Genomic DNA, 22916 nt, shown 5'->3' on the forward strand with positions numbered 1-22916 from the left:
ATTTACCAACAATCAACAATATTGATATTTTCACAATAATCGCCCACAGATCTACCATAAAGGGTACAAGAATATCAACAACAAAATGAATGTAAAATGATCAACAAGGAAGATGTTTCAATAATAATAATTTCGCCTCAACGTGATAATGGCTTTCACAACTTCAATACCAATAACTCAACAATGAGAGACAATGTATAACCATGATATTAAATAAAAATAACTCACAATGGAAGAGAAGACATATTGCAATGACTTCAAATAATGGAAATCAACAAGGGAAGGGATAACATGAACAATAACTCCAAATAATGATAATCAACAATGAGAGAGATAACACAAAAAATAATAATCAACAATGAGAGATAACACAAAAAATGACTTCAAATAATGATAATCAACAATGAGAGAGATAACATGTAACAATAATAGAGGCAACATGTTCAACTAAGGCATGAGAGTTATTTATCAATTAGGATGCAAAACAAGTGTTAACGAAATCATTTAAGTCATGTAAGGATAAACTAACACAAGTAAGAATAGATTGACTATGAGAATTTAGAATATGATATAGCATTTCAGTTAAAGCATGAAAATAGTGTAAGTAGCCTAAACCGGTCAAGTACCACGTACAACTCGTGTACCCACTCGTCACCTTGCGTACACGGCTTTCACATAGCACAAATGAATCAATCAATACCAATTCCTAAGGGGTAGTTTCTCCCACATAAAGTTAGGCAAGATACTTACCTCAACTAGGCCAATTCAACACTTAAAAATAGCTTTTCCCTTAAAATTCGTTCAAGAGAAACCAATTACAATAAATAAAGCTATAATTTTTATATATTTCCCCCCAAAAGTCAAAAAAAAGTCAACGTCGGGACCGCCTTGGATTCCGAATCCAAACTTATCCGAGCGAAGCCCGAATCAATACAAGCTCACACTAACGAAAAACGACTCAATCATAGTCCAATAGATCAACCAATTTGCCAAAACATCTCCTCTTGGGTGTTCATAACCCAAGAATCCGACCCACATTAGTTGGGTCTCATATCTGCCGAAATATTCCTCCAAAACTCGCCAAATTCGAGTATGTTGTTCTCCTAATATAGGAGAACAAGACCCCAAAAGGAATCGGGAAAAGCAATGCCTCTAATGCATTTTTAATTTTTAAAATTTAGGACATAACCCTAGATCTTGATTCAAAGAATTAAATGGGTTTTCAATTAATATCATGGATTAAAGCTTAAACCAAGGGAATGAATCAAAGAGAATACTTAGGTTATGGTTTAGACCTTACCCCATAGAAGAAACTTGAAGAACATCCTTGAATTCTCCCAATCTCAAACTTTCAAGATGAGAAAAATTCCAACAACATTAATAGCCAAAAACGCATAGTTGTTCTGCCTTATTTCTTGTGCTAAACTATTCCAATACTCACTTTTGATGCCTCCCATAGATTCCTCATGAAATTCCAGTCAAGTTAGGCTTTTGAATCTGTCACGACCCGAAATTCCCATCTTCGGGGCCGTAATGGCGCATAACATTACACTTGCTAGGCAAGCCAACATTAGAATATAATTATCCATTTTAACATAATTTTAAATTAATTAATAACAAAGAAAACAAAATGCGGAAATAAAGTGAATAATCCATAATAAACGCGATATCTAAATACCATCCCAGAATTGGAGTCACAAGTGCACGAGCTTCTAGAATAATACAAATAAAGGTCTGAATAAAGTTCAATTGTTTGAAATATAATACACAACTGAGATAAGATAGAAGGGGACTTCAGAACTGCGAACGTTGTGCAGTTATACCTCAAGTCTCCACTGGTAGCTGTATTCGGGCAAATCTACGGTACGCCACTGGGACCAACTCTGAAATCTGCATAAGAAATGCAGAGTGTAGTACCAGTACAACTAACCCCATGTACTGGTAAGTGCAGAGCCTAACCTCGATGAAGTAGTGACGAGGCTAAGACAGGTCACTTACATTAACCTGTACGCAATAATAATAATAACAACAATAAATGAAATAAATCAGGTAATTTATTTTAACAGTTGGAGTCAACTCGGCAGTCATAACCAATTATTATTTCAATCAAATTCCGTTGCGGCATGTAACCCGCCCCAACAATATAATTCCTCAATAAATTTCCGTTGCGGCGTGCAACCCGCTCCAATAATATAAACTTTAAATAAATCTGTTGCGGTGTGCAACCCGATTCCCCAATATAAACTTTAAATAACTCTGTTGCAGCGTGCAACCCGATCCCCCAATATATTTATTTTTATTTCTGTTGCGGCGTGCAACCCAATCCCCCCATATATATTAACAACTCTTAAATGTAATAAAAATACTTCAATAAATACCACGTTCAATGAGAAACTATTAAGCATAAAGGCATACAATAATTATAATTTAATTATGAAACAAACAATGACAAGTAGCAATTAATTGTGGAAATCAGGGAGAAAATAGGCAGTATAATATTTAATATGCTAAATGTCAAGTAGTAATTAAGACACATAAATCAAATAAGCATGTGACAATTATTTCAGGAATTCAAGAATTAATATTTGACAAGGGATAGGAGAGAAATAATTATTATAATAATTAATTTGTGTCTGAAAATAATTTAAGATATTTAAATAATTAAGCAAACAATTAAATTGACACAGTATAGGCACTCGTCACCTTGCCTATACATCGTTACACATGAAATTCACATAGAAAATAATTCAAGGGTTCTATTCCCTCAAGTCAAGGTTAACCATGATACTTACCTCGCTTTGCAACCAACTTCAAGAATCCAATAAACCTTTGCCTCGCGAATTCGTGTCTGAAATCCTCAAATCTAGTCATAAACAATTCAATATACTCAGTACAAATCGCAAAAATTAATTCCATATGAATTTTCAAATTTTTCGGATTAAAATTCGAAATTTATCTCAAAATCGACAGTGGAGCCCACGTCTCGAATTCCAAAAAAACTCACGAATCCGAACACCCGATATCAATAAAAGTCAATTTGTGGTCAAACTTTGAAATCTTTAAGCCTTTAGGCTTCTAATGTTCGCCAACTGGCGATAATTCAAGTTAGGGACCTCCAAATTAAATTTCGGGCATATGCCCAAGTCCCAAATCATGACTCGGACCTACCAGAATTGTCAAAACACTAATCCGTGTCTGTTTGCTCAAAATGTTGACCAAAGTCAACTCATTTGAGTTTTAAGGCTCTATTTCACATTTTAATCAATATTTCATATAAAAACTTTTCGGAAAATTATACGGACTCCGCACGCAGGTTGAGGAATGATGAATAGTGCTTTTCGAGGTCTTAGAATACAAAAATAATTATTAAATTTAAAGATAACCTTTTGGGTCATCACATTCTCCACCTCTAAAACAAACGTTCGTCCTTGAACGGAATTAGAAAAAGTACCTGAACTGGTGAAAAGGTGTAGATATTTACTCCGCATGTCCGACTCGGACTCCCAGATAGATACTTCTACCGGCTGATCTCTCCATTGTACCCAAACTAAAGGATAACTCTTAGACCTCAACTGTCGGACCTGCCGGGCTAGAATAGCTACTGGTTCCTCTTTATAAGTCAAATCTTTGTCCAATTGGACTGAGCTGAAATCTAGTACATGGGACGGACCACCATGATATTTTCGGAGCATAGACACATGGAACACCGGATGAACTGGTGATAAACTAGGTGGTAGTGCAAGCCCGTAAGCTACTTCACCCACCCTTTCAAGAATTTCGAAAGGTCCTATATACCTAGGGCTCAACTTGCCCTTCTTTCTGAACCTCATTACACCTTTCATAGGTGAAACCCGGAGCAATACTCTTTCTCCAACCATCAATGCAATATCACAAACATTAAGGTCAGCATAACTCTTTTGCTTAGACTGCGCTGTGCGAAGTCGATCCAGAATAACCTTGACCTTATCCAAGACATCCTATACCAAATCGGTACCCAACAACTGAGCCTCTCCCGGTTCAAACCAGCCAACTGGAGATCGGTATCACCTTTCGTATAATGCCTCATATGGAGTCATTTGAATGCTCGACTGGTATCTATTATTATAAGCAAACTCCGCAAGTGGTAAGAACTGATCCCAAGAACCTCCAAAGTCTATAACACAAGCACGAAGCATATCTTCCAATATCTGAATGGTGCGCTTTGACTGTGCGTCTGTCTATGGATGAAATGCTATGCTCAACTCAACCCCCGTGCCTAACTCACGTTGTACAGGCCTCCAGAAGTTTGAGGTAAACTGCGTACCTCGATCTGAAATAATAGACACGGGCACACCGTGAAGGTGGACAATCTCATGAATGTAAATTTCAGCTAACCGCTCTGAAGAATAGGTAACTGCCACTGGAATGAAATGTGCTGACTTGGTCAACCTGTCCACAATGACCCAAACTACGTCAAATTTTCTCTGAGTTCATTGGAGCCCAACAACAAAATCCATAGTGATATGCTCCTACATCAACTCAGGAATTTCTAACTTCTGAAGCAAACCACCAGGTCTCTAATGCTCGTACTTGACTTGCTATTAATTTAGACACCAAGCTACATATGTAACTACATCCTTCTTCATTCTCCTCATACTAATAATGTTGCCGCAAATCTTGATATATTTTGGCGGCATCTGGATGAATAGAATACCTGAAACTGTGGGCCTCTTCCATAATTAATTCACGAAACCCATCCACATTAGGCACAAACATATGACCTTGCATTCACAGAACTCCATCTTCCCCCACAACAACTTGTTTGGCATCACCGTGCCGCACCGTGTCCTTAAGGACAAGTAAATGAGGATCATCATATTGTCACTCTCTGATGCGCTCATATAAAGAAGACTGAGCGACTATGCAAGCTAGAACCCGACTGGGTTCTGAAACATCTAACCTCACGAACTGATTAGCCAAAGTCTGAACATCTGCAGCTAACGGCCTCTCACCAATTAGAATATACGCAAGACTGCCCATACTCACAATATTTCTACTCAAAGCATCGGCCACCACATTGGCCTTTCCGGGGTGATACAAAATAGTGATATCATAGTCCTTCAACAGCTCCAACCATCTTCTCTGCCTGAAATTGAGATGCTTTTGTTTGAACAGATATTGTAAGCTACGATGATCAGTAAAGACCTCACACGAGACACCGTAAAGGTGATGCCTCCAAATCTTCAGCGCATGAATAATGGCTGCCAATTCTAAGTAGTGAACATGATAATTATTCTCGTGAACTTTCAATTGCCGTGACGCGTATGCAATCACCCTTCTATCTTGCATTAATACTGCACCAAGCCCAATGTGAAATGCATCATAATATACCGTATAAGATCCTGAACCTGTGGGTAATACCAACACTGGTGCCGTAGTTAAAGCAGTCTTGAGCTTCTGAAAGCTCAACTCACACTTGTCTGACCATCTGAATGGGGCACCTTTCTAGGCCAGTCTGGTCAATGGGCTTGCTATAGATGAAACCCCTTCCACGAACCAATGATAATAACCTGCCAAACCCAGGAAACTCTGGATCTCTGTCTGAAGTATGTCTAGGCCAATTCTAAACAACCTCAATCTTCTTAGGATCCACCTTTATGCCTTCTGCCGATACAACATGCACCAAAAAAGCAACTGAGTTTAACCAAAACTCGCATTTTGAAAATTTAGCATATAACTGATTATTCTTAAAAGTCTGAAGCACACTGAAGATGTTTCTCATGCTCCTCTCGACTGCTGGAGTAAATCAAGATATCATCAATGAATACAACCACAAAAGAATCCAAATAGGGCTTGAACACTCGATTCATCAAATCCATAAATGTTGCTGGGATATTTGTCAACCCAAATGACATCACTAGGAATTCGTAATGCCCATACTGAGTTCGAAAAGCTATCTTAGGGACATCAGATGCCCTAATCTTCAACTGTTGGTAACCAGACCTCAAGTCGATCTTTGAAAACACCTTAGCACCCTAAAGCTGGTCGAATAAATCATCAATTATTGGCAGTGGATACTTGTTCTTGATAGTAGCCTTGTTCAACTGCCGATAATCTATACAGATTCGCATTGAACCATCTTTCTTCTTTACAAAAAATACTGGTGCACCCCAGGACGAGACACTGGGTCTAATAAATCCCAGGAAGTCAGGGCAGTGTTATAAGTCCTCTATTTCGGACCTTTGAGCCATTATTTCGTATTTTTAGTTGGGAACCTCGGGATTTAGCGATTTTGGAGAGGAATTTTACCACAAAACTTGGGGTAAACATTCTTGACTCACTTGTGATTATATTTCATGGATTAATCTTCATTTTCGGCGTTAGATTATTGATTTTTCAAGAGAAATCGGAGGATATTTCTATAATTTAATAAAATGAATTTTCGAGTTTTGGATACCGATTCAGAGTCGGATTTGAGTGAATATAGTATGGTTGAACTCGTAATTGAATGGTTTGTTAGATTTTATGAGTTTTATCGGATTCCGAGACGTGGGCCCCACTAAAATTTTTGAGTGCAATTTCGGATTTCGTGAAAAAATTATTATTTTCATATGAAATTAATTCATATAATTTGTGTTGACTGAATCGAATTAATTGTGACTAGATTCAAGCCATTCGGAAGTTGATACGCACAGAATGGAATTTCTGGAGCATTATTTAACTTGCTCGATATTGGACTCGGCTCTCTTCTAAACTTGGAGCTGATGGTATGAACCCTGATTATATGTGTTATGTGAATTGTCTGGAGGTGACTCACATGCTAGGTGACGGGCGTGTGGGCGTGCACCGTAGAATTGAGACTCAGTTGATTCCGTAGAGTTGTATAGTCTATTAACTTGTATTTTTTCATGTATTTTTATGTGTTAGAGAAACTGAGTCGTGACTCATGTTAGAGATCATGCTTAGGCAAATGTTGGTATTATTGTGGACCTACTGAGGTTATTTCTGCTGTCGAATTATATGTTTAAATTATAATTTCATACTCAGTCATGTTCATTCATTTCATATCATATCTCACTCTGTGTTGCTATATATTGACACATCATATCATCATTGTTGGGCTAGTTTCATGGCATTGTGGGTACGAGAGACCGAAGAGATTGATGATTGAGTGAGGCTGAGGGCCTGATTGTGAAGTTGTTGATACTATGGCACGTGAGTTGTTCGTACAACACGTGAGTTGTCCGTGCAGATCCAGATATTTTATACTATGGCATGTGAGTTGTTCGTGCAATACGTGAGTTATCCATGTAGATCCAGATATTGATACTATAGCACGTGAGTTGTCCGTGCAGCATGTGAGTTATCCGTACGGATCCAGATATTGATATTATAGCACATGGGTTGTTCGCGGATTATAGCGCTTGGGCTGAAGGAGCCCCCCGGTAGTCTGCACACACCCCCAGTGAGCGCATGTACCTATTGAGTATGAGTGCGAGTTTCGAGTAATTGGGAGGACTAAGTGGATTAATATTTTGAGAGTATGCATATGGTTGTTCACTATGTTGTACTGCATTGACATGCACACTTGACATACAAGCATAGAGACACATTTTCCCTCATGTTATACGGTATTATTTCATTCATGACTTCTCATACACATTGACATGCAGGCATAGAGATGTACTTTTCCTCATGCCATTTGATATTGAAACATTTACCTGTTGAAAAGTTTTGGAAGGAAAATCACAATTTTACAAACTTACTCATATTTTGGTATTTTCGGTAAAAGATTTGGGTTTTCACTATTATACTTGAAAAACATGTTTATTTTCTGGAACTTGATCTCGTCCAATTTTACACCTCAATTCAAGGTCATGAAACGGTCGAATGCAATGATACTACCCAACAAGAGTCGGGGTCGATTTACACATGGAGCTATATATGGGAGTTATGAGTATATGTTGTAGTATGTGAATTTGACTCTCTCAATTTACACTTCCACAAATTGGAGTTGTTTTCAAGTCTAATTTAAAACTAAGAGTGCAAGTTGAGAAATAAAACTAAGAAATTATTTTTGTTGTTTTTCAAGTTTTGTAAAAAACCTAAGGCTATGATCATCGCTTAGGTGTTTGCCTAATGAGATATAAACCTACATTTCTTTCAATTTAATCCCGAATCATCCGAAAACCAAAGCCGACAATTCACACAAAACATAATACACATTACGTTTTACAAAAATAACCCATAATTAGATCTCTATTTACCAAAATAACCCATAATATTATATATTTTAGGGTTATTTTGGTCAACCAACATTGTATTCATGTTTTTATATTAATATAGATAAATAGATATAGATAGATAGATTGATTTAAAGTTAACTAAAAAATTTAGTATTAGTTAAGTTTTTTCTTATTTGAACATTCATAGTATTTAGTTTTTATATCGGTTTAATAAATACATAGTATTCGTTTTCATAGTATTTGATATAGTTCAAATAAGAAAAAATTTAATAGTATTTGATATTAAATAATATTTTTCTTATTTGAACTATATCAAATACTATGAATACTAATACTATGTATTTATTAAACCGATATAAAAAGTATACAACATGCTTTTTTAAAATTAAAAAAAACATACAGAAGCGAAAGAATTTTGAGAAATCTATATAGTATAATCCAGTTCTAAAAATAATAACTGATAAAATACATATTTTTTTTGTATATTAATATATACTAATATACAATTAGCAGCAGAGGATGTACGACAAAATTGGGAAGCAAGCAAACACAATAGTAGTAACAAGGAAAGAGAGCCTACTAGTAGTTGAGAGAAAAATCAGTCATAGTTGATGGCTCTTAAGAAGTGTGAGATAGTCCATAACCTGAGGCACAGGGCCTGTAAACTGAATTCGGGCCAATCTTTCTTTTAAATAAATATTATATATACGCGGGAACATTCAACCAACAGCTGTGGATTCTCTGGCTTCTGACTTATATACATCACACTCATTACGCTGCTTTTTAGCAAAGAATACTCCGTTGTATTTTGACAACAGCTGTGGCCTGTGGCCTGTGGCCTGCTAACTTTCTGAATTCTGACCTCAACTACGCTGTTTATTCTTTCTATTCCGGTTGGCCTTGACTCTCTATTTTTAGAATTTAATTTGTCTCATGCATATGGGCGTTGAACTGAATTAATTGATATTGTTCGAAAAACTTGAAATAAAATCTTCTAAGTTTCTAAACTTCTTCAAAACTTGTTCAAACAACAAAGAGACATATACAAATTTCTTACGCGTAAATGAAGTAAACTTTCTTCCATTTTAATTTATTTGAAATAGTTTGACGACAGTGGCGGAACCGGGATTTTCATTAAAAAGAGTCAAAATAAACTCACCAAGAAATTAATGGGTGTCAATATTTAGTATGCATATATATTTTTAAAAACATTACCTAACTACACAGTGTAGTCGACACCCCTTGAATGCATGTGGCTCCGCCTCTATTTGACGGGTATAAACTTTAAGAAAAGATGATAACTTTTTAAAATTTGTGATTTTAAATATAACATAACATTTGTGTTTGAAACCATATTCGTGTCAGTATTTTGAAATAAATTAATAAGGAAATAATGCCTAACAAACCGAAACGAAGTGATTGAGCGAATATTAAGATACCACAAGAAAATTTAAAAAATGTATTGAATGGCAAAGTCTTAGTTTGGAACCATTTTCGTGGACAAGAGACATAAGAGACTGATCCATCTGTGCAAGATCACCAGCTATGTCCATGAAATTTGAGCAATCATTCACATCATTGTTCCAAAACATAAGTGAAAGAAGTTCTCGTTTTTTTTTTTTTTAGCTTTTGTAAATGTTTTCAAGCCAAACGTTATTCTTGGTAAGCTTTTCCTGAAAAACTATTCAAAGGTGCTTTTAATTTTTGCAAAAATTGAAAATTTTAATTACCTTTATTGGTATTTGTAGGGCTGTACATAGGTCGGGTTGGATTGAATTTTCTAAATTACCAAACAAAACCAATTGTGTCGAGTTTTTAAATTTATATATAAACCAAACCAAAGCAACAAAGTCAGGTTTTTAAATTTCGGTTTTTCTCGGGGTTTTCAAAAAAATTCTCGGTAAAATCTTCATAGTATAAAACATATAACTTGTGCTCCAAATATCTATTTCATCATAGTAGGATATAACTATATAAGGTGTTACCCAAGAAAATAACACAAAATAATGTGAGATGAGTCATGACATTATACTAAAATATTCAACATAAAGTTAATAAAATCGCATAAAATAAATATTGCTAATTAATAAGCCATAATAAAAATAAACATAATCTAAAAGTGCTAAGTCATGCTAAAATAAGCACGACTGATCATAAGTACTAAGTATTAATTACATGACTAAATAGTAAAAAAAAAGTACTTTATGCATTTTCACTTTCTAAACCAATGAAAAACTGAAAAAATAGATATCTAATACTATTGTTTCCTAATATTGAATTGAATTTTTTTTGTTAGCATTAGTTTTGATTTGGTTTATTTTGGGCTATATTTGAGTTACTAACATTTATAGGTTATATAACATATGAGACCATTTAAAAATTCTAAGGCATGCTTGAAATAATACGTTGAGGAGAAAACTATGAAAAAATTTAAAAAATATTTATAAATTACATTATAATAAATATCTTTATGCATAAAATATTTTTAAAACTTGTATACATATAATATTGGGTTGGGTTGGTTTCGGTTTGACTTTGTTTTAGTTAAAATCAAACCAGACCAATGATAGTCGAATTTTTTTTTCCGATTTGACTCAAATTATCGGATTTGTACGATTTATCGGTTTCCTTTGTACATCCTTAGGTATTTGGTTAAAAAAGCTCAGGAAAAACAAGAGAAAAATTTGGTTTGTTTCCGAAAACAAGGTGGAATTTTTTTTGGCCTATTCTGTTTTCTTCTTCAAGTTTTACTAGCTGTGTTTGTTTTATAGATAATACTTAACAATATGTAGAGCCGAATACACTTTAGAGTATATTATGTCCTTTAATTTAGTTCTCTACTGCGTACCCTACACCCTTCGACAATCACAGCTATTACTATTATTGTCAAGAACCATTTGACATTGATATTACGATCCGTCAAGATTTCTGCTAGATTCTTCGAATAACATTTACCAATTGTTATGTTCCAAACGTGAATTAGCTGCTCTAGAAAGAGACTCCTCATATGCCAAGTGTTCGAGTGTTAAATTGAACTTTCCAAGAAGTGTTAAATTTTGAACCATACGAGAAAATCCTCAGCCCAAACGTGGAATTTACTACACCACTTAACTACCCATTCTTAGATACAGGCCTACTTAGATATCCATAATATTTCAATCTTGTTGATTTGACATACAATCCCCACAAAATATAAAGTGAAAGACATAGGCACCCCACTAAAGGCAGACAAATATTCAAATAAATTTAGAGGAACTGGTATTAATTAACATGTGAAACACATGGACAGAAAGAGAGAGATGTGTTGATGTGTAAGTTATAATTAATGAAATTATGCGTTTGATCCATGTCTTTGTCTTAATCATGATCTTGATTCTTGTAACAGCAGAGACAACTTCAGTGCACTAGTTTTTGTGTATACAATTTCCTTTTCTATTGGGACCCTCTTTTTTTGGGCTTTACGAATAAGTTTAAGTCATGTATATTGAAATCACAAATTTTTTACTCTATATAGTAACATAAAAAACTAGAGTAATAATATGCTACTATGTAATCGGTTATATGACAATTCCAACTTAATGGTGTACATTTTTTGGCACTATCAAGTACAGAGCGTAAACTCTTTAAAAGTAGCTATCAGTGGTTAAAACCCAAACCTTTATCTAGTAGTACAAAACTACAAATAGCCATTAATATCAAGCAGATTTTTTGTGCGCAATTTTGTGGCTCCATCTGTTGAATTTTGACGAGAAGCAGGAAGAGGCCGGCAACGCGACGGGTTAACGATAAATTTTAGATATGAAAAGTCAAATAATGATACCATGAATACAATATTTTATTGTTAAATTAGTTAACGAATGTTCAAAGAACCTCTAAATCCAAATGGCGATTCTCTTTTATTAGTGGACAGTATAGCTGCCCAACGGGATGGGTCAGCCCATCCCGGTCTCGTTCCGAACCCGGCCCGATCCACTTACTCTTAAACGAGACTGGGCCCATAGTAAACGGGACATGAAATGGGACGGATAGCCTATTTTGTCCTGGTGGACTGGCCCGTTAATGTCCCGTCCCACCATCCCGTGTGATTTTTCATTTATTTTTTTTTAAAAAGAGCATCCCAAACTTTTAATTTAACCCCTAGGTTTATTAAATTATACTTTGACCCTATTTTTAACTATAATTATCCCTCTTCTTCTTTATTTCCCACAAAAATCAATCATTCTTTCTCAAATCTTTTACATTCTATCTATATTCTTCTCTCAAGTTTCTCACAATCAACTACGTTTCAAGTATTTGGGCAATTTTTTGGAGCAACTTTCAAGCTTCAAATTAATTCGTCAAGTATTTGAAATAATTATTTGGGCAATTTCTTCAACTTTTAGTATTTAATTACGGTGCACTCGTTCCATCTCCTAAACTTAATATTTAATTTTTACGTATTATTTTAGTGCTTAATTTTTGTGTTTACTTTACGTGTTCTATTTTCGTATTTCATTTGTGTGTTTAATTTTTGTGTTAACTTTTCTAATTTATTTTTGTATTTGAATTATGGCTCTTAAAAGTGTATTTGGCATACCCAACCCATTTAAAAAAAGTAGTAAAAAAAACTAGTAAAGGTGCTAGTTGTAGTAATTCTAATCCTAATCCTTTTCCTAGAATTAGAAAACATATAGATGAAATGACTCATGTTGATAAAATTTCATTTTCGCAACCCCCCGCATTTTATAATATTAATGTGGGAGAACAACTAGATCATGAAACTTTACAAAGACAATTTGGCAATGATATTTTTAATGAGGAAGAAGAATTAGATGAACCACCCACTAGTCCAGCAACACAAGCTCCAACTCAGAGTCAATCTCGGTTTGGAGCTTTACCCCCTGTACCTACTGTAAGGGGTAAGGCTAAGGGTGAACGTACGAAAACATCACTTGTATGGAATATTTTTGAACATGATAAAGTCAACGGAATTGCTATATGTGCAAAATGTAAGGCACGATTTGCACATGAAAAATCAGGTGGGACAGGAGGTTTAACCAGGCACTTAGTTAAGGAAAACAAACCTTTATGGATATAAGCTCAAATAAATGTCGGAAAAATACCGGATATTAGCAGTGGCACTGGCGCTCCTACTGGATCTGCTGGGGGTTCTAACTTTTTCCAACAACAGCTTCACCCTGCTTCTGGTAGTATACTACGTCCCTATAACAAAGATAGAGATCGTGAAAATTTAGCAAAAATGATCGTTGTTTGTGGCTTATCTTTTACTTTTCCTTCGCATCCCGATTTTGTGAATTATATACAAGAAACTTATAATCCTACTTTTCAAGGCTTTCCTAAGACCACAGTTAGAAATGATGTTCTTAAATTTCAAATTGAATATCTTCAGTATATTCGTTGTGTATTTTTTCATTTAGATTGTAAAGTTTCTATCACATCTGATATAGGTCGTAGTCTTAATAGTAATAATTATTTTACTGTTATATGTCATTAGGTTGATCATCACTTTGAACATGCAAAAACATATAATTGGTTATAAATTTGTTGATTCAAAACACACTGGAGTATATATTGCAACTATTGTTTTACAAATAGTTGATTTTTATGGGCTCATTGATAAAGATTTAACTATCAGGTTAGATAATGTTTCTGCTAACACCACTGCAACAACTAGCTTAAGAGTTAGACATTGTCCAATTAATCCAGCAATTTTTCATATTAGATGTACATGTCATATTTTTAACTTGGTTGGAAAAGACGGTATTAAATTATTTTCTGAGGCTTGTAGTAATTCGTGAGTTTGGACAACAATGTGCTAGTGCTGACCTTCCGTATAGAAAAATTTCAAAAGATGTTTGTACTAAGTGGAATTCTACTTATGAAATGCTTAAAGTTGTTTATGATAATCGGGTGCCTATGCGAAAGGTATTTAATATGCATAATGGTATCCTCGCTGATCAAATTATTGAATCCGATTAGGATGAGATCAAAGAGCTTATTAAATTTTTAGAAAATTTTGATTATGCTACAAAATAATTTTCTGGTATATATTATCTTACTGTTACACAAATATTATGGTATATTTGTGGAATTTCTGTTGTATTTGGTAAGTATAAAATAAATCCAACTTATGCACCGGCCGTTTATGAAATGATTGCAAAATTTAAAAAGTTTTTTTTTTCTATTCCCCAAGTTTATTTAATTTCTACTCTACTTAACTCATCTTTAAAATTAAGAGGTGCAAAGGACTTGTTCGTAAAATTTATGAGAATTTAGAAATTTAAGAAAATGAACAGCCATCTCTCAAAGACTGCCAAGCTAGCATATATTCTTATGCTAGATCAATGTTTGAAAGTTATAAAACTATGGCAACAGCAGGTGGTGAAAATGCTTCTACTAATTCTAAGTCTAGAGTATAAGTTCTATGGGAAGGTATGGAGGATATAACAGATCGTGATTCTTCTATTGATGATGAACTTGATTCTTATCTTAATCAAGGATTGGAATGTATTAAAGACAAAGATGGCAACGAACAACTTTTGGCATGGTGGAAGGAGTGTGGCAAGGTTTTTCCAACACTTTCAATAATGGCGTGAGATGTATTGGCTATTCAAGCATCATCAGTAGCATCAGAGAGTGTTTTTAGCGCGGCAAGATTTCATATCGGAGATCATAGACGTTCATTAGCGGAGTACAACCTAGAGATTTTCGTCTTATTTAGAGATCGGATTAATTCAGAAAGAAGAAATCTTGGTTTTGAATAATTAACCACTAGGAAAGAAGAAGAATACAACGGGATACTTTGTACTGGGAGCGATGACTGCATGGAACTCATGGAACATCAATCAACATTGCCAATTTCAGAACAATGTCTGAGAGAAATTATAGATAAGTTATAACGAAGCTATATAGGAGTTTACAAAATATTAGTATGATAATTTGTAATTATCTACTAAGAAGCCTGGTTCAAACAGAACCCTTCCTAGAAGGTGGCTGCGTAGATTAGGTGCTCTTCAAAAGACTTGTATTTGTATGTAAAATTTGAAAGTTCTATTAATAAAATAAAAGGCTTTAGCCTTAAATTTTTTTTATGAATTGTCTTACATTCTTACTTAGTTATTTTATAGCCTGAGATTATATTAAATAAATTATAAGTCTATTATAATTACTAAAATATTTCGTTATAAGTCTTTTGTTTTAATATTTTATAATTCTTTACTTAGTTTCTTTATAATTTATTAAGTTTTTAGTTTATTAAATAGGTCAAAAAACTAGTTGTTGTAAACTTTAAAAACTCAATCATTGTCAACTTTAAAAAAATAACTGTTGTTATCTATAAAAAAAATTAGTCGTTGCCAAATTTAATTCTTAAATATTTAAAAGATTTTTTTTTAAAAAAGGCCCACTTAGGGCCCACAAACCGTCACATCCTATTTGTTAGTGGGATGAGATGGACCTATCAGGTCGTCCCGTTTATGGCCCATCCTGCCACCGCCCCGATCAAATATCGTCCCGTCTCGCCACTGTTGTCAAATGTCGTTCCGTCCCATCCTATCATTTTGGACAGCTTTAGTGGACAGTAATAAAACAATTATATAATATTTTTTCCCAATTGAGTAAATTATAAATTCAGTAATTCTTACTTCGATCTAACTGACCGATTTATTTACGCAAGCAATACAATTCAGCTATGCAGGGAAACATAAAAATAAAACGAAGAAATTAACAAGATTAAAAAGGAAATGTAAAAAAGAAAAACGGAGGGAGAGTATGCTTTTGACTAATTTTGGCTTATAAGTAGTTTTGATATTTATCAAAGGCGTAACTAAAAACTACTGATAAATGAGTGAAATGAACATATTAAGTTTTCCTGTCCAGCGGATTGAAGGTTGGGAGAGAGAGGGGTTCAAGAACACTATCTTGTTGAATATTGAACGTTCCAATGTCCAGATAAGCACCAGACATTTCCACATATATATGTTTCAATACACATATATAATTATGGAGCTCATTAATTAGTCATTTCCATGTTGCTATTTAGTTAGCATTTCCCTTTAAAACATTATAGGCCATGCTGAACTACCATATCCAAATGCCTTTACATTCAATTGAAAAAGAAAAGATATTACATGGAACTAGTTTTACCTTCAAATTTTAACTCTTCTTGGTCCATATTAGTCGTCTTTTAAAAAATTTGTACTCCTTGCTTGATCACAATAATATTTGTCTTAGTAACACTTTCTCTCTCTTAAAACACTAGCATTTTGGTGCAAAATTTCATTTTCATTAAAGGTTCCTATCTTTTCTTCCTCTCTTTATTACGGCCAATTCCATCCAAAAAAGATGAAGATAAAAAGTTAAAGAGGAAGAGTTTATATGTCAATTTCTTTACTCATTTTGACGTAATAAGTGGGTCTCACTTACAGTGAGTAATAATACCTTAATTGCGAGAAGAAAAAAAAAAAGGAAACCCGATAAGATTCCTGGTGGCGGTTTTTATTTTCAAATTCTTATTGTTAAGGATTCGTGTGACAGTGTTAGGAGTACTTGTGATTTTCACGTTTCATAAATAAGGTAGCTTTCTATCAAAAGGAAAAAAGAAACAATCCAGATATAAGTAACTCAAGAAGGGAAAACGAAAACCCAAAAGTCACGGCCAAAAAACAACCAAAATTTACAAAGCTTTTGCTGAATTACAACTTACAAGAGATATTTACAGTTTTCAGACTCATTTTTTTCTTCTACTTGACCATCTTTTGTGGTTATGATACAAAACAAGGAAACAAACAAAAGAGGGGCATAACATGTGGTGAGAATCAAAACGACACATCAGAAGCTCTAGCTGGTGTTGCAGCGGCGTTACCGGATCTTGGCTGTCGTAGAAGCGCAATCAGTGTCTCCGCCTGTCCATTCACAATACGACCAAAACACAAGATACTCATCAGATACTGCTGCTTTATAAGTAGACTCCAATAATCAATCACCGACAAATTCAACTATTTTATATACTAGTCGATCCACCTTACTTTTTTCGGGGTCAAAGATAGATTGTAAATATAAAGTACAAAAAGATTGAAGAGAAACATATTTTAATTGTTCAAATAATTTACAAACAGCGTCATATTTACAATTGAAAAGGACAAAGACACCAATTTAATTGAACTTCAGCTCTTAGAATTGAAAAGGACAAAGAAGGGGGGCGACATATTGGAGGACGACTAGTGCATCCACCCAACAATAAATAGTTGTCAATATCCAAATCACATCACCAAATTCACCATAATACTTACCTAGTCTATGTATCTTTACACCTAAGCTCAGTGCTAACCCTACTTAATTAATTAGCCTAACTCATTAATTAATTACATACTTCATATTTCATGGCGGCGGTTATGACTTTTTGACTAGCTGTAACAGCTAAATTTCCTAAGGCAGATTTGAGCTTTTTTTTATCTTAAGTGCTGCTAATTGGGTTTTGAATTTAATTTTTGCCATATTTTGTGTATTCTTAACAAATCTTCCGAACCATATCTAAAAGCCTATACCCCCTATATGCAGCGATTTCATTACTTCTACAATAATTCTACATATATATTATAAAATAAGTTTACAACAACAATAATAACATTCCAGAATAATCACAGAAGTGAAGTATGTGAGTGTAGGATGTATCCAGGCTAGAGAGACAGGTTTCCAGTAAAACTCGGCTAAAGAAGGTGAAAGAAATAGCAATTATTACTGCTATTTTGTATGCTTTAAAATTCTATCTCCATTTTTTACCAATAATAGACGGCAAAAGAAAGAAGATATTTTTCATTTTTTACCTTTTGTTTGGCGCGACTTGTACCAGACTGGGACAAAGCAACCAATGGGGGAATTGCGCCTTCGCGGGCCACCATAGTACGGTAAGTCACGCTATCCTCACACAGCTGCAACAATATCGCCACCGCAATCTCCTTCTGTCGCTGTGTCCCCACCTCCACGATCTCCACCAACACCGGAATTCCTCCTTCCTCCACCACAGCCGCCCTCGCCTCCGTCAACGATATCAAAACGCCCACCACGAACGCCGATTTATCCACCATGTTTGAACTGAAATCCGCCATTGATTCCACTAACGGCTTCATTACTCCGGCTTGTACCGCTCTGACCTTGTTCTCCTTCACGGAGCATAAGGAGTACAGTGCAGTCGAGGCGTCCTTCTTCCCGCGGAAATTGCCGGCTTCTAGAAGGTTCACTAACGGCGGTATTGCACCCGACCGTCCGATTGCGATTTTAGTCTCTTCGATTTGCGATAATCGGAGCAGAGCGCAAGCTGAATTCTCTTTCGCGGTTGAATTTCCGATTTTCAAAGCTCGAACTAACGGTTTGATCGCTCCTGATGCTGCGATGAGCTCCTTATTTTCATCACAGAGAGATAAATTGAGAATCGCCGTAACACCGTACTCTTGAAGGTGAAGATCACTGGAGGAGATAAGCGAAACCAAAGGCTTAATCGCTCCGGCTCGAGCGATTTTGAGACGATTTTCCGATTTGTTCTTCGCTAAGAGTCTAAGCTCCATTGCCGCTTGCTTTTGCACGTCGGTTGAGTTCGACTCGAGATCAGAGACGAGTTGCTGGATTAATTCATCTGAGTTCTCCGACGCGCATGCTATTAATAGTCGCCGGCTTTGAGAAGACGCCGTCGGGAACTCGCCGGATCTATCGCTGTTGCAGTCACTGAAAGCTGAGGAAGATTGAGTAATATTGAGACCGCTGAATGTTCGTCCCAGGTAGGTGAAATTTGATTGATGAGCCTCCGTTTCCATTGCGGGAGATAGTCTCTTCACTTCATCAACTATTCGGTGCCGGAAATAATAATTCAATGTTTCCGGTGAGTTTACCGGAGTACAAATTTTGGGTAATAGTACAAAACGACAGCGTTTAGATGGAGTTGTTTTGGGCTGAGACTCTTTCGGCTTTGAGCAAACACGAATGAAAGGAAAATGGAACATATAAGGGAGTGGCAGAGAGAGAGAAAGAGAACACCTGGATTTAGGCCTAGGAGAAAGGCAGGGACACGTGCGTGATCCGTACAGAATCCAAGTAGGGACAGCACGTGCGAAGGGTCCCTTTTAACGCGTGCGTGGACGGTTCGTTATTTCGATACTGTTCAAGTCTTCCATTTTTTTTTACGCTATGCCACTTGCAGGCAAACTTGCCCTCGGCCTAATAGCTTCGAGCGTAACTTAACTCAATAGTTTATGGGATTCTGTAATTCACATCAAGTATCTTATTTCACTATATTTTTTATTAATGTGAGAGTCAAGATATGCCTCATGATAAATGATAAAAAATGCGAGTTTTTGAGTATGTTTGCATATTATTTTTTACGTGAGTTGCGGAAGATTATATATTTATAAACATATAATATGCTCATTACATGTTTATTGTGTGTAAGAATGAGCGCGAAATGACTTAGGAGATGAACAAAAAACAGCAAAGTATGGAGGTTGGCACTGGACCTGGCATGCAAAAGAACAAAGAAGAAGAAGAAAATAGCTGGGAGCATGCTAGAAGTCGCGCGTTGCACCAACTCTAGCACACGACTAAGCGTGTCCTTTTCGAATTAGGAGAGATCAAGGACACCTCACATCAACCCTAAATGATATAAATACATTATAAAACGTCCTTTTGAAGGGGGAGACACTACTTTAGGGTAAGACAACACCCAAGGAGGCAAGAATACGCGAGAAGCAAGAAGGAAGATTCAACTACGAGTTTTTCCATTCTTCTTCCTACTTTTCATTGTTGGTTATAACTTTTAGTATTGTAGTTTTACATACTATTATGAGTAGCTAATTTATTATGTAGAGTTTTGATGGAACCTCTTTGAGGATGAATTCTTGTTATGTTTTAATATAATTTAACCTTTGGAGTTATCGACTTGTTGTTGATACCCAATTTTGTCCTAATATTTTTTAAAATATATATATACTTTCAAAATAGCATTTTTTGCATCATTATTTAGTTTACAAGCCTATACAAGCATTTTCTATAATTTTTCATAATTTTTAGAGCTTTAAATTAACTTTCTTGTATTTAAATTATATGTAAATATCTAGTAATTATCCTTATAAATTATTTTGTAATGACTTAGTTACCTAAAATAATAATTTTGCACCTGTAATATATGTTTCAAATATTTTATTTTATTTCATATAATTACATTAGCATTTTTTAAGCTATTTATTTAATTTTGCAATAATGGCCTATATTCATATACAAATGCTCCTTATTTATACTATTTGTGTCAACAATAGCATTTTATATTTTTATAATGTTAAATAATCATTCTTAATAAATTTAGTGCATAAAAAATATTTCACTCATTTACTAATTATTTTTATAAATTATAATTTGCTAAATTACATGTGTTTAAAAGGCTGGCCCAATTTTTAAGTGATTTTTCGGACTAAATTAGCACAGTACCTTAGCCCAATAACCCCAGCCTAAATCAAACAATCTTTCTAACACAACCCGGTCGCGACCAGTCTAATTAACCCGCCCCAATCCATCTTTAAATCCTGACCGTTGATCTCTAAGATCAACGGCCCACAACTAATCTACCCTTTTATTTGCCTAACCCCCAAACCGTAATCCCCAATTCCTTCTCACCCGCCCCCCTGGAACCCTCCCCCTTCTCTGAAGAACCCTAAATCGCCGCCACTCCCTAAATCCCTCTCCTAATGAGATTCTCCTCTCATTTACTTGCCATATCTGTGCTTTTCCGCTACTGGTTGTTCCTCCATGGTATCACTTGGTACGTGCCTAAACATGGCAAGTATTATCTCTCCGATTTTGGCCATTCAATTTCAATCATTTGAATCTGGGCCATATCTCGTCTACATACATTCAATATTATATTGTGTGAGTCCGATTTCGTTTGGATTTCTGTTGATTTACACTTTCCCTAAAAAAAACTAGGGTTTACCGGATTTCTCTCTTAAATCGATTTCAAATTGATTTGCATGTTTTCTTTCCTTATTTGTTGTTTAATTTACTCTGTTTTCTTATATGTTTGTTCGATTTTTGACTGCTATATAAACCCTCTCATTTTCCCTTCTAGGGGGGGTGGACGAAAAAGAATTGATTCTTACTAAAATTTGGGGGATTTGCTACTCTCTTGCTTGGTATTTTGTATTGGCCGACTGAAATCCAAGGCCATTAGCATTTTGTTACCTGTTCTTGGTGCGAGCATTACCATGGGTTCATCGAAGCTCTTGGGAACTTTGACGCATCGAGGTTTCTGGGTTCTTGTGGATCTTTTGTTCTTTATTGTTGTCAGTAAACTGGTAAGCTACTTGACTCTTGCAATTTCATCTCTATATGCCTTTGATTTGCATGTGTCCTCGCCTCTGAAATTCCTGGCTTAATATGTTTTTCTAGATTACTTTTGTGCACGATTTTGTTAATTCTACTTTGTTCTAAGTCTTTTAACATCTAACTTCTTCCTAATGCTACTAGTTCTGAGTATGCCTAAGTCCAACTTGGATAATCTAATCCTCTTAAGTGTATGGGTGTCTAGATGTTCCCTAATACATGCTTACTTACTTTGTCCTTAATCTCTATAGTGAATGCTTCATACTCGTGTTAGAACTTCCTGTGGTAATTGTGACATGTTCACCTGCTCTTTTGTCACTCAACATGATCCCCCTACCCAATTAGTGATTGACTAAGATCTTGACAGTTATCTCAACTTGATCTCTCTACCATGTTTAAACTATTTTGCTTTATGACATAACTTAGATCTTCTCTAGTAGATTAGTCTATTATATCAATCCCAAAATACCTACATGTATTTTCTATCACACACTGTCTTGAATCTCTGCAATGTCTGTCTTGCATGTACAATGTGTTGCAATTTGTATTAAAACCATTTTCTATCGACTATGATCTTGCTTCAATGCTAATATGTTTCCAGTCTGTTTTTTGTTCATTTGATACCCCGTCTCTTCCAATGTTTATCACAATGTCTAAATACTTATTAGCATAACCCTAAGATGCATGCTTAGCTTAATCCGAACCTCTTAGGTCTCAATTGGTTTAATGTCATGAATGATAATCTATGTATATCTTGCAAACCTGTTTCTTCCCCAATTTCTTTCAATATGAGGCTATCTATGTGGTGTTTTGCTGTCCTGCTGAACCTACTGGCCTATTTGATTAATTACTCTATGTGCTCAATTTGGCTATGTCTACTTTCGGATATGAATGTATCTCCTAACTTCTGTCCATTTTCCTCACTGGCAACTTATGATATTCTGAACTCTTCATTCTTAGCCGGCTGAAATCTAAGCCACCTAGGTTCTATTATTGGCCTCCCTAGTGTGAGCACTGCTCGGGGTCCAATTGAGACCCTTGTGAACTCTGACACACTAGGGCTTCGTCCTTATTCACTCCTCAATCTCAAACTATTCCTATTCACTCTATTTCTCCCTGTTATGTGTTGTGTACTTGAATTGGTTGATTTAAATGGTGCAACACTAGGTGCCATGGTTGAGTAAACTAGTTCTGGACTCCTCTATGGATCCCTGAGTCATGTATTGAATATGTCTCTTTGTTGAAGGCTTGGGTATGCTGTGTAAGAGCTATTGAAGGCCCAGGCAATGTTGGGTATTTACTAGGCCTGTTGTGGGTTTCTTATCACTG

At 35.3% G+C, this 22916-nt stretch overlaps 1 protein-coding gene across 1 annotated transcript; it reads right to left on the bottom strand.

The window, feature by feature from the left end:
• Positions 1-16875: 16875 nt before the first annotated feature.
• On the bottom strand, positions 16876-19204 carry LOC104115311 (U-box domain-containing protein 4-like). Its single transcript, XM_009625904.4, has 2 exons — positions 18050-19204; positions 16876-17128 (listed from the first exon to the last, which is right to left on the bottom strand). Exons 1-2 carry the CDS (start codon positions 19031-19033, stop codon positions 17042-17044), a joined length of 1071 nt encoding a protein of 356 aa, XP_009624199.2. The 5' UTR covers positions 19034-19204; the 3' UTR covers positions 16876-17041.
• Between the last annotated feature and the right edge of the window lie 3712 nt (positions 19205-22916).

The sequence above is a fragment of the Nicotiana tomentosiformis genome, chromosome 12, assembly GCF_000390325.3.
Source record: "Nicotiana tomentosiformis chromosome 12, ASM39032v3, whole genome shotgun sequence".
Classification (NCBI taxonomy): Eukaryota; Viridiplantae; Streptophyta; class Magnoliopsida; order Solanales; family Solanaceae; genus Nicotiana; species Nicotiana tomentosiformis.